Raw genomic sequence first — 14,527 nt, 5'->3', positions numbered from 1 at the left:
TTGATGGCTTACTAACCTGGGACAACTTATATAGTCACAGGGTTTATACATCACTTATAAATCATGTTACAGGAATCTGAAAGGCTATGTGCAAAACCATGCTAGCTCTCTGGAGAAGTAGAAGAGGACAACCAGGATCAAGAGGGATGGCTCAGTTACAAAAGCAATTAGTGCACCATTGAAATAACCTGAAGAATCAGGTTGGCAAGAGATCATACTGGAGAAGTTATACCTATAATTTTTTTTTTTTAAAAAAACAAAACCAGAATTGACAGAATTTGATGGGATCTTAAGAGATCTTCTAGTCCAACCCCCTGCTTAGGCCCTACACCACTTCAGACAAAGGGTTATCCAATTTCTTGTTAAAAACTTCCAGTGTCGGAACATCCACAGCTTCTGGAGGCAAGTTGTTCCACTGGTTAATTGATCTGTCTGGAAATGTCTCCTTAGTTCTCGGTTGCTTCTCTCCTTGATGAGTTTCCATCCGTTGCTTCTTGTCCTGCCCTCAGGTGCTTTGGAGAATATATGAGACAGCCTCTTAGATGTTGGAACACTGCTATCATGTCACCCCTGGTCCTTCTTTTCACTAGACACTACATGTGGATATGTCGCTAAAGTGAACACCAACTACCGATGTGAAGATCCTGCTTTCTGGAGAAGTGTATAGTGCTGGGAAAGGCAACCTGTCAGACTGTGCTCCCTCTAAATCCCAAGAAAGAAATACTCAGACTCCATGGTGTAGAGCAGGATTATTCTTTTACTGGAAGATAAAGTGGAAACGACAGAGCCAATTCCGAAACTAAGAAATTGGCGGGTAGAACACATATACAAAGGAATAGAATTGCTCCCACCCCCCAAAGTTCAAATGATTCTTCCAATTAAAACTTCTGAATATGATCATGTGGTCATCTCCAGGTGGTGATGAGGCTATTGTCAGTTGACCTTGACATATTTTGATAAAAGTTCGCAGTTGCGCAAAAAGGGACAGAGGCTAGCGAAGAAATGGAAAGTTAAAGAAAAGAATCCCCCTCCCTTGCTAACCCAGCAAAGGAATGCAAAACACCTCCTGCCTTCTTTCCCTCCAAGATTCCCCCCTCCCACCGTTTCATGACAGCCGAAAGAAGTAAATTAGCATAGCAGCAGATATGCAATAGTTAGAAGACAGAATATACTAATAGGAAGATATCTTAAGGCTGACACAACCAGCGGGAAGGCAGGTGTGACAGTGTCAATGGATGTGCCCATTGAAGAACTGAAGGACCAGGTTGGGGGATTGCGTTATGGAGAAAGTGTGATTCTTAAGAGTTAACACCAACTTGATGATACATAAATCAATAAACCAACCAATCATTACAAACACCCAGCACCCTGGTGGTGGAGTGTATGATACTGGGATAGGTAGAAAGAAAGAAAGAAAGTACAACTGGCAGTAGAATGGAGGGATTCAGCTGTATATGTGATGGCTGAACTGTTGGAAGACATTGGTCTTAAAGGTTAAGATTGTCTTGAAGATCACACATTGATCACTCAATCCATCAGTCTTGTTTAAACCACGATTTGCTAATTTTTGGCAAGATTTTAAGAACCAATTTCCATGCCATGTTCAGGCCCTTGTTTGATGGCAATTTCCAGCTTATTTACCCTAGGCAAGAAAAACGTGGGTGTCGAGACTTAAGACACAGTTAGCTGAGGCAAATAAGTTGCAAGCCTTTCTAGAGCAGGGGTCTCCAACCGTGGCAACTTTAAGACTCCCAGAGTTGAAGTCCACAAGTCTTAAAGTTGCCAAGGTTGGAGACCCCTGCTCTAGAAAGGCTTGCAAAGTAGCCTCTCTCTCCAGTTTTCTTATAGGTCCCATATGCTGTGAGCATCCATCGTCCTTCAATCCATGCCTATCTACCGCAGAGTTTCTCAGCCTTGGCTGGTTGGTGATGTGTGGGCTTCAATATTGAACTGGGGAATTCTGGGAGTTGAAGTCCACACCCCTTCAAGCATCCAAGATTGAGAAACGTCTATTGAATTGGGAAATCCGGAGAAGGAAAGTATGATTGGTGGCCATTCCTCCAACAAACATTCCCAGCAGGCCATCCTCTTTGGTTGCAAGGATAATACGCTGTGAAGTAATTCGTTTGGATCAATGCAACTGAGTTACTGAAGTCAGGTAATTGAATGTGTACAATTCAAAGTATTATTTTTTATGGAAAATATAGTACATATAGGTAGGTCCTTGACTTATGACCACAGTTAAGCCCAAAATTTATGTTGCTAAGCAAGAACATTGTTAAGTGAGTTTCACCCCATTTTATAACCCCATTTCTGCCACAGTTGTGAAGTGGATCACTGAGGTTAAGTTAGTAACACAGTTGTTCAGTGAATCTGGTTTCCCCGTTGATTCTGCTTATCAGAAGATCGCAAAAGGGCATCACGACCCTGGGCCAATGCAACCAACACAAGTACATGCCAGTTGCCAAGCATCCAAAGTTTGATCATAATGGGAATGCTGCAACAGTTGTAAATATGAAAAATGATAAATCACTTTTTTTTCAGTGTCACTGTAACCTCCGACAGTCACTAAAAGAATAGGTGTAAGTTGAGGGCTACTTTTAAATGGTTCCTGCCTGGAAGAAACAGGCAATATAAAGTTTTAAATATTCTGATTTTAACCAGTGCCGTATTTACCAGATCAACAGCATTTTTAAATAAATATTACAATTTAGCTATTTATAATAAGATGCCACGTGCCTATTTCCCATGTGAGAGGATTCTATGTGGTAAATTACTTGAGATATTTGCAGAAAAACAGAATATTAAACACAAACCAACTCCCAAAAATAATGGACAAGTCTTTTTATTGATTAAAAATTAGAGAAATGACATGCAATAAAATACAAAATCAAAGGGGAAAAAAGGCTGAATATTTTACATCTTTCGTTAAAATCTACAGTACACCAAATTGTGTAGAGGTTCCTTTTATATTAATACATCACCCTCCTCAAGGCTGTTAATTAAGTTTAAAAAAATACAAACCGATTTCTAGGTTCAAGTTCAGAATTTACCCAAAATAAAAACCCTCTGATCCATGAGGGTTGCTAAAGTTAGAAATAATTTCTAAACTACCAAACAACAACAACAAAGATCATTGGCACTTTTGAACCTCAAGAATAAAATAGTTGCCTAGCATTTCTAGTATCCAAAAAGGGAGGAAAAAGGAAAAAGAAAGAAAATACTATTAATTATTAAGAGATAACAGGCCTAGAAATCTAGTAGCAAAGCAGTTCTGGATCATTAAAATAATCATTAATATAATAATACACGGGAACAGTCATTAGGGATATTCTTGTCTGCTAGACCTGGATTAGACAGAGAAAGTAAAGAAGGAATGAATAAATAAATAGATACTGCATCAAGATACAGTGGATTCAAAGTTACGCGCAGCATGCAGGCCAAATTATTTAATACTGTACCATAATGATTTGGTTTCTGTAGCTGAAGATGGGATGAAACAAAATGGCTATTTTTTTCCCTCATGCTGCTCATCTGCCATCTCGGGCGGTACTCCAATTCAGGGCCATACACACACACACCCCATTTCAGCAAGAGATCCCCTTTCCACATGATCATACCTGGGCATGGATATTAGGACTAGGGCTGTGCACTGTAGTGACAATAACATCACTGGCTCCAAAGAACTTCTGGCCAACCAGAAGCAGAAGTTTGGGGAGACCATTGTCTCATGGAGCCTCCGAGAGCTGCTCCTCTCGTCCAGGTGAGGTCTATCCCAAACAGTTGACCAAGAATGGTTGACTTCTGCCCCTCCTGAAGGGTTTCAAATCAAGAAAATAACCTCCAGGGTTCATTCAAACATATACCGTAGCTTGCTCATAAGCCACCAAGCGCCAAGGGTGGAACAATTTGGAAGTTTTGGGAGGTTGCACATAAGACAGACAGACAGACAGACAGACAGACAGACACACACACACAAGCACAGCCCAACCAATACTTTTTTTTTTCAACCTCCGCCCCTTCCCACCCCATGACTGGTGTCTAAACATTTCTCATTTTCAAATCGTTTCTTCAATAGATGTCCACATCTGGAGCAGTTCTGTTAATGAGCAGATCTAGCCAACACAAAAATTAAGAGGTGAACAATAAATACATTAAGCAATAAAGAAAATCGAGCTTTCGTTGCTGCTTGGGGAGGGTATTTATTGCGTCAGAAGATTTGAGATTCCCAATCTTCATGTTTTCCACTTGCCCTGAGAGAGCAAGTGTGAGGCGCTAACTTCACCCCTCTCAGAGATTCAACGTGGACACCAAGGGGCATAATAGCTCCCCTCCCAGTCTTCCACAACATGTTGTGAGGTCGTTTATTACTGTCCTTAACCTGAGCTAGAAACCAGGTTTAGAAGCTTAAGTGTCATGGTGGTTCAACCATGGTAGTTGAAACAAGAGGAGGAGGAAGAGGAGGAGGAGGGGTTATATAAAACAGTACATAATCACTTCACTGGGGCCCATACTCTACCTACTCTACATCCAGGGATGAGACTTAATTCCATTGGTTTGCTATGCAAATTAATATTAAGGTGAAAACAATGTGGATGTATAAAATACTTCAAAGCTAAGCAGTGATACACAAAAGCTGGAGGGGGCAAGAGGCTGTTCTAGGAGGGCAAGAAAAATCCACACCATTTTATTGTTCACATAGTGCATTATAAATGTTTCTTTTTCCCCAAACTAAATATATAATTTATAGGTTAAAAATCCAAAACAACGGAAAGAAAAAAACAAACCCCAGATACTAATAATGTCTTAAAAAACAAACACTAAATATGAGCTATAGTGGCTTCAGTTACCCTATGTTGACCAAACTTTTGATATGTGAACAGAGTATTATTAAAAAAAACAACACAGATTCCAAGCAGTACAGCAAGGAGACTAAATTGCTCCAAGCATTGATTGACCAGGTTTGTCTTTAACTGGCAATTTCATTTATTGCTGTAAAAACTGAATGGGGGCAGTTTCATATGTACCAGTCCATGAAGGACGTAAGAAAGGTATAAGGATTTTTAATGAAAAGGATGGAGGTTTTTTGGAGATTAAAATGGGAATTAGGAAACCACCTGCAGTGGTCAGTGATAGAAAGACTCATCTTTACAGACCTTCTAATGGCCAGTCCATATGATCAATTTCCACTCTGACCACATGCAAAGGACATCTGGTTTTATGAATGGTCACACATTGAACCACACCTGGTGGACTTAACTACTCCTAGCAACTTGCGAGACAATCTCAATAGTCTACTTACACAGGAATCTCTTCACCAAAAACCAGTTGCAGAGACAACCGCAAGGACGAGAAAAATATGTAGACTGAGAGAGATACTTCTGCAAGATGTCGGTGTAAGGTAGGCTGCACCCTAAATCTTCTGCAGAACCTTTTGGGGAAATATCAGAACCTCAGATTTTCTGAGGATTCATCATCAGATTGCAACAATTTTAAGGAAGCCGGAAATTACTTCAGGATTATGGGTAGATTTTCCTTGGTGGAAAACAAGAGAAAATTGTTTTCCACCAAGGGATTTTTGAGGAACATTTGCGGAAGAGTGGTAGCCCAATAGCCAAATGATAAAACTGAAAGATTGATATATTTTTTTTAAGTTCCGTGTTCAGGAATATTTGTGCTGGCTGTGCCATTCTCCCTTTTTATCCAGATAAGCAATTCAGCATAAGCAACTTCCAGAATGAAATAAGAGAGGGATGATGAAATGTACACAATACGGGTATTTGGAATGGGACATCTTCTAGTTTGTATGCTGCAAAATCCTCTCTTTGGCCTGATGGGTGGCCAGTTACTACATATGGTTTCTGCATCTTGCACCAGAATTGTTCCCGTCTATCCATCCTGCAATTGTCAAAGCTGCTAAGATTATGATGCACAAAATAATTTTGGCACCTGATGTTTCAACCATTGTCTCTATATGGGAAGTCTACAAGCATAGGGTGAGTGGGAAGAAGGCCCAGTGAGACAGCCAATTGAGGATGGAGGAAACACAGCTACACAGAAACATGATGTTTCTTCACCGATAACGTGTTTGCAACTAGAAAGAGAACAATTAAGGCTAGTTTTATCTCAGGCCAAGCAATTCCTTCTGTGCCCTGAATATAGAAAAGGTTGCTTAAACCAAGGGGTCCCACTTATTTAAGACTTCACTCAGTTTTCCATAGTAAATTCAACCTGTATTCTGACACTCCACAACAGCTTCATTTTTTAAAAAAGATACCTGTCCAGTTAGATGGACCACAAATCAAAATGTCTTTGCTATTTACCAGCCAGGCAAAAATGATCCAACCCATCACCTCAGGACAATTATTAAGAGCAGCAAAACCCTTCTTTCGTACTCAGTAGTAATGTTTCTATTTTTGTTTAGTTTTTAAATAGTTAAGGCAGACATTCCCAACCAGATGTCCTCTGGTATATATCCCAACAACCCCTGGAATTCCCAGCCCTCTTGGTTATAAAACCAAGAGTTGTGAAACACAGCCTAATTGGTGGGCACTCATTTGGGGAAGGCTGAGTTAAGGCAATAATAAGTATGAAGCATGCAGGGGAAGGGAGGGAGGAAAAAAGGAAGGAAGGAAGGAGCAAGAGAGGGAGGAAGGGAAGGGAAGGAGAGAAAGAAGGGAGGGAGGGAGGAAAAAAGAAAGGAGAGGAGCAAGATAGGGAGGAAGGGAAGGAGAGAAGGAAGAGAGGGAGGAAAAAGAAAGGAGAGGAGAAAAAGAGGGGAGAAGGGAAGGAGAGAAGGGAGGAAGGGAGGGAGAAAGGGGAGGGGGGAGGAAAAGGAGGGAGGATGGGAGGGAGGGTTGGAAAGGAGGGAGGGAGGGAGAGTGGTAAAATTGAGAGGCAGGAAACGTAAAAACAGCAGGTGGGTGGAACAGAAGCCAAATGCCTCCAAGGCAAGTAGTGTTGTAGATCTCCTTGATGCTACTTGGGAACAAATGAAGTTAAAGCTTCTAAGAACGAGGGCCTGTCGTTTTGATTCTTTGGCAGGAGTGGTTTTGCTTTTTTGGCCAACAGAAGTGTTCGTATGTTGCACCTATGGGTTGTGACCATAAGTGGGGAGTGTTGTTTTAGTTGATGCTGAGCTGAGCAAATCCAATAAGTTTGCCATCATCGGGGATTTCAGATGCTTCCACGCCTGATGCCTGAAAGGCAAGGAGACAAAATCCATTATTTTACCAGGACATCTAAAGGACAGAGAGAAAGGCCTTGAGGGAAAGGAGGCAAAGCTACAATCATGATAATCAGGTAAAAAAGAGAAAATGAATCCAGATCAGGAATGTAAACTAAGAAAACCTCTCTGACAAGATCTTGCCTAGTTTTCATGAAGATAAAAAAAGGGAGGGATGACACACATTCAGGTTTGCAAGACTGCATAACTACAGGTATTGCTCAACTTATGACTACAATTTGAGCCCAAAATTTATGTTGCTAAGTGAGACAGTCGTTAAGTCAACCTTTCTTGTCCTAGTTGTTAAGTGAATCATACTAGTAATTAAGTTAGTAACACAATTGTTAAGCGAACCTGGTTTCCCCATTGACTTTGGTTATCAGAAGGTCTCAAAAGGGCATCACATGACCTCAGGACCCTGCAACCGTCATAGATACATGTCAGTTGCCAAGGGTCCAAATTTTGATCACATGACCATGGGGATGCCGCAATGATTGTTAAGTGTGAAAAAGTCACTTTTTAAAAATACCACTGTAACTTCAAACTGTCACTAAACAAACTGTTGTAAATCCAGAACTACCTGTATCGCTTTAAGATAAAAATAGTACAGATTCACATGACTTTGCAATCCTGACAGGGCTGACAGAGTGGGATAACGGAACTACAAATTAAAGAATCCCCAAGTTTTGTAGTAAGTGAAAAATTACACTCGGGCTGTGAGATTTGCCTCCATTAAAGTGGATATTCTGAGAAACCTTTAAAAGAATAAACTGTCTTGTGAGTCAGGAAACTACTTCCTTTGCAAGTCTTTGCTTCACAGATCCTGGTGAAATTCTGATTATTTTTTTTAGGTGGAAGTATGTTCCCACTCCCCTCAGCCTTATCACTAATATTTTCTAGTCTTCAGAACATATTCCCAAGCAGCTCAAATATACTCTTTCACCCTAAATAATGAATCTAGGAGAAGAGCAGGCAGAGCTGGTGGGGGGAGCTAAGTAGGTCATCAGCTTAGAATTGTTATGTTGCCACATACGGTCTAAGTCCAACTAGAATTTAACTGACCCTTCTCTGCCCCAGTTCAGTCATGAACTTCAGTTGACTAGATCAGCGGTCACCAACCAGTGAGCCACGGCTCACTGGTGGTCCATGAGAAAATTTTGGTGCCCCACAGAGAAATTTCACCCCCAGAGCACCCCCCAAAGCAATTAATCTCTGAATGAATCTGTGATTCTGTGAGCAACTCAATCTGCCTGCCTGCTTTGCTATTTGCTGATATTTATATACATATTTATAATATTTACACACAAGCCATGCCCAGCCAGTCACATGACCACCAAGCCACACCCACAAATTAGGCCACACCCACAGAACCAATTGTTAAGAAATTTGAATCCCACCCGCCTCTGTGTATTTGTGTGTGTGTGTGTGTGTGCGAGAGAGAGAGAGAGGGGGGGGAGGGAAAGAGAGGTTAGATCAGATCTCTCTCTCTCTCTCTCTCTCCCCCGCACCAATGTCAGCAAGCCACCGTCAGTGAAAATTCATATTAGTGGTCCCCGGGATTTAAAATTATGAGTTTGGTGGTCCCTGAGGTCCAAAAGGTTGGCAACCCCTGGACTAGATTCTTGTATATAAGCTTGGCCAATAAATTCTTTCTGAACTGCAACTGAATGTATGGTCCCGATCCTTTGTGCTTGACATTAATCTTGAATTATTTGACTAGATTAATAAAGGAGAATATTTACAACTCAGGGTTGAAATAAGGGGTCCTTGTGTGCTTGCTGAGCTTGGCTATTTTCTTGCAGATGTTTCATTACCCAAATTAAATAACACCATCAGTGCCAGTGATGTTACCACTGGCATAGTACAAGGGATGCTGCCAGAAATCATACCTGCAAGAAAACAAGTTCAGAAAGCACCAAGGACTAAATTATAGTTAGATGCAAAGGATCATGACCATATGGTAAACTGAAGTTCAAGGATTTAACACGCAAGAATCTAGTCAGCTAAAGTTAAGTATTAAATAGGTGACAGCTAAGGTCAACAAATTTCAAAAAGGATTGCATTTGTGGTGATGTAACTGCCAAGCACACGAAAATCAGGAAGTCCAGACATTTCAAACGAATACAGGTTTATTGTATGCTTAATGCTGTCTACAAGAAATTGAACTACCAACAGTAAAAGTAAATTGGCGGTAGATAAGAGTAAACAGAATTCAAGGTGGGCTGGACTTAGACCTCTTACGGGCACAAAGAGACTTGAGACTGATGACATGTTTGACTCCTCCCTCGGGTTCAGCCCGGTCATCCTCTTACAATAACAATTCTAAGCTGATGATGTGCTGAACTCTACCTTCATCTCTGCTTACTCTTCTCCTACAATGGATGACTTAAAACAAAAATCATTGTTGACCAGTAAGTTCTTAAATGAGGATGTCGATTTTTGTTTGCTGTGGATTTTGCATGGCTGCTTTAGTGTATTAAGTCTTTCCCAATCAAACCCAGTTCAAATGCTTCTGACCAATCCTCATTCCTTTTTCATTCACCACACGCCCATCCTTCCAGGATGTCTCATAGTTGTAGCCTTGTAGTTATGGCAGCCTAGTGGTTGCTGAGTGCCTGGACATGACCATGGGGCTCACATGACTGAAATTTGTGACCTTTCCTGCCAGCTTTCAACAAGCAAAATCAATGGGGAAGCCCCAAGTCATGGTCACATGAGACCCTCACTTAATGACAACTAGGGTTGTCGAAACTGTCATCATTAAGTAGCACAGTCACATGACATTGCACTTAATGACATCATCACTTAGTGATCAAGCTTCTGGTCCCAAGTGTGGGCGTTAAGTGAGGGCTACCTATACCAGGGGTCGCCAACCTTTTGGACCTCAGGGACCACCAAACTCATAATTTTAGATCCCAGGGACCACTAATTGGTTCTGTGGGCGTGGCCTAATTTGTGGGTGTACCTTGGTGGTCATGTGACTGGCTGGGCATGGCTTGTATGTAAATATTATAAATATTTATATAAATATTGAATTTTTTATAAAAAAGAGCAACTTTTACCCAAAATCAGGCAAAGCAGGCAGGCAGATTGAGTTGCTCACAGAATCATAGATTCATTCAGAAATCTATCTATCTGCCATTGGCTAGCTCAGTCTGTCACATAACATTTGCTTGCAAGCAAACTCACAAAATTAACTCACAACACACCATGTATGTAAATATTGAATTTTTTATTAAAAAGAGCAACTTTTATCCAAAATCAGGCAAAGCAGGCAGATTCAGTTGCTCACAGAATCATTCAGTGATCTATCTATCTATCATTGGCTAACTCAGTCTCTCAAATTTGCTTGCCATGAGTCTACACTGAATCTGCTTGCAAGCCAACCTTCAGTCCTAAGGGAGGTTCGGCTGTGCTCAGCTAGAAAGCAAGAAATCCAACCATTTCCTGCTTCCTAGCTAATTTAAGCCTCCCGGCACAGCAGAACAGTTGATGGTCGGGAAAAAAAAGGGAAAATAGCAACTTAGCAGACAAGTTTGCCGGGTAAGGAGTGAGTGGGCGGGGAAGGTTCCCGTGGGCCATGTGGGCTGAGCAGCCTTGTATTTCTGTGCAGCCTGGATTAATTGCTTTGGGGAGGGGGTGTTCTGGGGGTGAGATTTCTCTGTGGACCACCAAAATTTTCTCACGGACCACCAGTGAGCCGTGGCCGCTGATCTAGTCAACTGAAGTTCAGGACTGAACTGGCGCAGAGAAGGGTCAAAACCAGCCAGCAATTTCCTTTAGTCTGTCAGTGGTGGTTAGGTAGAAAAGACTTAGCACTGCATTATTAGAGGGGCTAATATTTGTTAACTCTGGTTTTTTGAAAGATCTACAGAGGTCTTAAGTGGACAATCACTTATATATGAGCCAGCAGTGTACTGCAGCTGCCAAAAAAGCCAACACAGTCATAGGCTGCATTAACAGAGGAATAGAATTAAGATCACGTGAACTGTTAGTACCAATTGATAATGCCTTGGTAAGAGCACACTTGGAATATTGCATCTAGTTTTGGTCACCATGATGTAAAAAAGATGTTGAGACTCTAAAAATAGTACAGACAAGAGTAACAAAGATGATTATGGGACTGAAGGCCAAAACATATGAAGAACGGTTGCAGGAACTGGGTATGCTTGCAAACTTAATGAAAAGAGGAACTAGGGGAGACATGAGAGCAGAGTTCCAAAATGTGAAGATAAAGAAAAGGAAGTCACTTAATCTCCAAAACATCTGAAGATAGTACAAGAAGCAATGAAAAGAAACCAATTAAAGAGAGAAGCAACCCAGAACTAAGGAGAAACTTCCAGACAGTGAGAATAATTAATCAGTGGAATGGCTTGCTTCCAAGTTGTGGATATTCCATCACTGGAAGTTTTCAAGATGACATTGGTCAGCCATTTGTCCATAACCGTGCAGGGTCTCCTGTTTGTGCGGGGGATAGAAGACCTCCAACAACCTTTCCAGCTCTGTTATTTCGTTATACTGTCTTCTCCATTTGGGGCATTTTCCAGATCTATGGACTTCAGCAAACTGAATCCCCAGCAGTGACAATGGTGGTTGAAATATCCTAGGGCATGAAGTCCACAAATCTAAAATGCACCCAATAAAGGAAAGCCGATCTACATTTACAAAGCTAGAAACAAAAACCAGCTGAACAAAAAGATATAAAAACATGTCTGGCATTCAACTAAATCCAAGCACATTCGATGTCTGGAAATAAACCAGCTTTAATCCAGTGCTTTAATATATGCAGAGAGCAAACATTTTTTTTGTTGAGCTGAATAAACACAGCATTTGCCCAAAAGGAGGCTGACAGCGGAAGCAACTTTTTAGAAAGATTTGAGTAGTAAGCGGAAAAAAATATAAATACCAGCTTGAAGGTGACCGATCGGTTCGTCTGAGGCTCTTCAACAATTTTTTGCAAGTTTGCAGCAACTGAAACAATAGAGGGGACACACACTCAGTGATGGGCATCTAAGCTTTATGAACAAATTTCCCTCCAGCACCAGCCAAGAATATACAAGCAAGAGGAAGGTCAGCTTGTTCTGCTGTGTATGCAAGCAAAATAAAGCAACAAAACTAGCACAGGGATGAAAATTAAGTGATTTTTTTCCCCAGTAAAGCTTACATTACCTATGACTAAATCTCTGCCATCCACAAGTCCAGCCGAGATGAGTTCTTGCGATACTCCATCTGCAGTGTCTGGAAAGACCATAATTAAGAAACGGTGTTTGTTTTATAGACAGATAAATCAGTACTAGATGCTATCTTTGATTTTGGCATTAATACACCGGAGGTAACTAATTCTATCTATTTTTTTGTTTTACAGGTACAGGTAGTCCTCGACTTACAACCATTCATTTAGTGACTGTTCAAAGTTTTAAAAGGGGGGGGGGCCGCTTCTGACCAGTTTTCACATGTACGACTGATGCAGCATTCCCACGGTCATGTGATCAAACTTCAGTTGCTTGGCAACTGGCATGTATTTATGACAATTGCACTGTCCCGGGGTCATGTGGCCACCTTTTGTGATCTTCCCAGCTGGCTTCCAACAAGGAAAGTCCATGGGGGAAGCCAGATTAGGTTAACGGCCACATGATTCACTTAACAACTGTGGTGATTTGCTTGACATCTGTACCAAAAAAAGGTCACAAAATGGGGCAAAACTCACTTAACAATTGCTGTGCTTAGCAACAGAAAATTTAGGTTCAATAATGGTTATCAAGGACTACCTATAGTCCTCATTTAATGAAGGCAATTGGGACTGGCAATTATGTTGCTGAGCAATCTGGCAGCAGAGTGGAACTCACATGACCGTGCTGACTTATAACTGTACTTCTAGTTGCTGTCATTAAGTGAGACAGGACACAATCACAACTTGTATCCTTTTGCAGACTTCCCTACTGACTCTGTTGATTAGAGGATGACAGCGAAGGTCACAATCTGGCAATCAAGTGACTGTGGGACATAGCGACTGTCTAAATTGCACAATAGTTGCCAAGTGCCCAAATCACAATCATGTGACTACAAGGCCTCTGCAATGGTAGCAATTTTGAGGACCGGTTGTAAGTCTCTTCATTCGGTGCCATTGTAAGCTTAAAGTAGGCTGAACAAGTGGTCTTAATGAGCACTCATTCAAGCGGCTGTTCAAACTTACAATGAAACCGAATGAGGACTGCCTATATACTGTATATCAGGGGTCCCCAACCACCGGTCCGCGGACGTGTACCGTCAGCGGAACAAGTCCTACCGGGCCGCTGGCTTGCTGGGCGCCGCCATCTTTTTGATGAAAAAGTGCTTCCGGTGAGCTTTTCTGGGTAGAAAGCTCACGGAAGCACGTTTTCATCAAAAAAGATAAGCGGCGCCAACTTCGGTGAGCTTTCCAGGGAAAGCCATTTCTACCGGAAAAGCTCACAGGAAGCGCTGGCGCCGCCATCTTTTTGATGAAAAAGTGCTTCCGGTGAGGTCACGGAGGCACTTTTCATCAAAAAGCGGCGCCTAGCTGATGCCGTACTGGGCGCGGCGTAAAAGGTTGGGGATCACTGCTGTATATTATCTTGCCTTTATTATAAACTGCTTTGGACATCTTGTGGCAGGAAGTGAGAATATTCCTTTTTTTTAACACACTCCCCGCAAAGGTTTGCAATGTTTCATGAGAGATTGGGCTGTGGCTGATGAATTGGAAAGGTAAAGGAAGCCGTACAGCACCAGGTAATATTCACAAGATATCCCCATCTATAGTTCCCCATGTATAATTCCCATAATCCTCAGCCAAGATGGGAAATGGTCATGCAAGTAAGGCATCTGGAAGACCCGAGGCCTCTGAGAAGTTGCATTTTCAAATTAAATCCCAAATCAAAGGCACATCACAAAGATTTTAGTGCCTGTCTTTGTTATGAAATGTATGTACAAAATACTTATTTTCCAGCCAACAGCCCATCTTTCAAACGTTTTGGGAGCCTGTATTCAGAAAAGATCCATCAAGCCTAGGGATTCATTTTTCAGAAAATTCGGGATATTTCCTTATTTGCTCTAAGATGGGACAGGATCTTTGCTCCATATTTAGAGAATCTGTTTTCAACTGGCAAATTTGGCACGTTCACCACCACCACCACCAAATCACCAAAAAAAAATACTGTCACCAACAGGCTTCAGAAGAGTGTTTTTCTCATCCCCTCACCTCTTCCAGGTGTGAATTCAAATCGGATGTCATTCAGCTCCTTTTTTGAATTCCTGTCAGGGTGGAGAGACACGGTTATATGTTAT

General features: G+C 41.5%; 1 protein-coding gene across 1 annotated transcript in view; it reads right to left on the bottom strand.

Annotated features, from left to right (window-relative positions):
* Positions 1 to 2,829: 2,829 nt before the first annotated feature.
* OXSR1 (oxidative stress responsive kinase 1) overlaps positions 2,830 to 14,527 on the bottom strand; it is a 96,068-nt gene continuing 84,370 nt past the window's right edge. The window contains exons 15-18 of the mRNA XM_087946383.1: positions 14,442 to 14,494; positions 12,395 to 12,463; positions 12,132 to 12,196; positions 2,830 to 7,199 (exon numbers count right to left, since the gene is read on the bottom strand). Coding sequence (XP_087802509.1) covers positions 7,125 to 7,199; positions 12,132 to 12,196; positions 12,395 to 12,463; positions 14,442 to 14,494 — 262 coding nt within the window. The 3' untranslated portion in view covers positions 2,830 to 7,124. The remainder of the gene's footprint in view (positions 7,200 to 12,131; positions 12,197 to 12,394; positions 12,464 to 14,441; positions 14,495 to 14,527) is intronic.

The sequence above is a fragment of the Notechis scutatus genome, chromosome Z, assembly GCF_049901735.1.
Source record: "Notechis scutatus isolate UNSWTSFEM ecotype Mainland chromosome Z, rNotScu1.2, whole genome shotgun sequence".
Classification (NCBI taxonomy): Eukaryota; Metazoa; Chordata; class Lepidosauria; order Squamata; family Elapidae; genus Notechis; species Notechis scutatus.
Note: the sequence above shows the minus strand (reverse complement) of the source record. Positions and strands in the feature narration are given on the sequence as shown.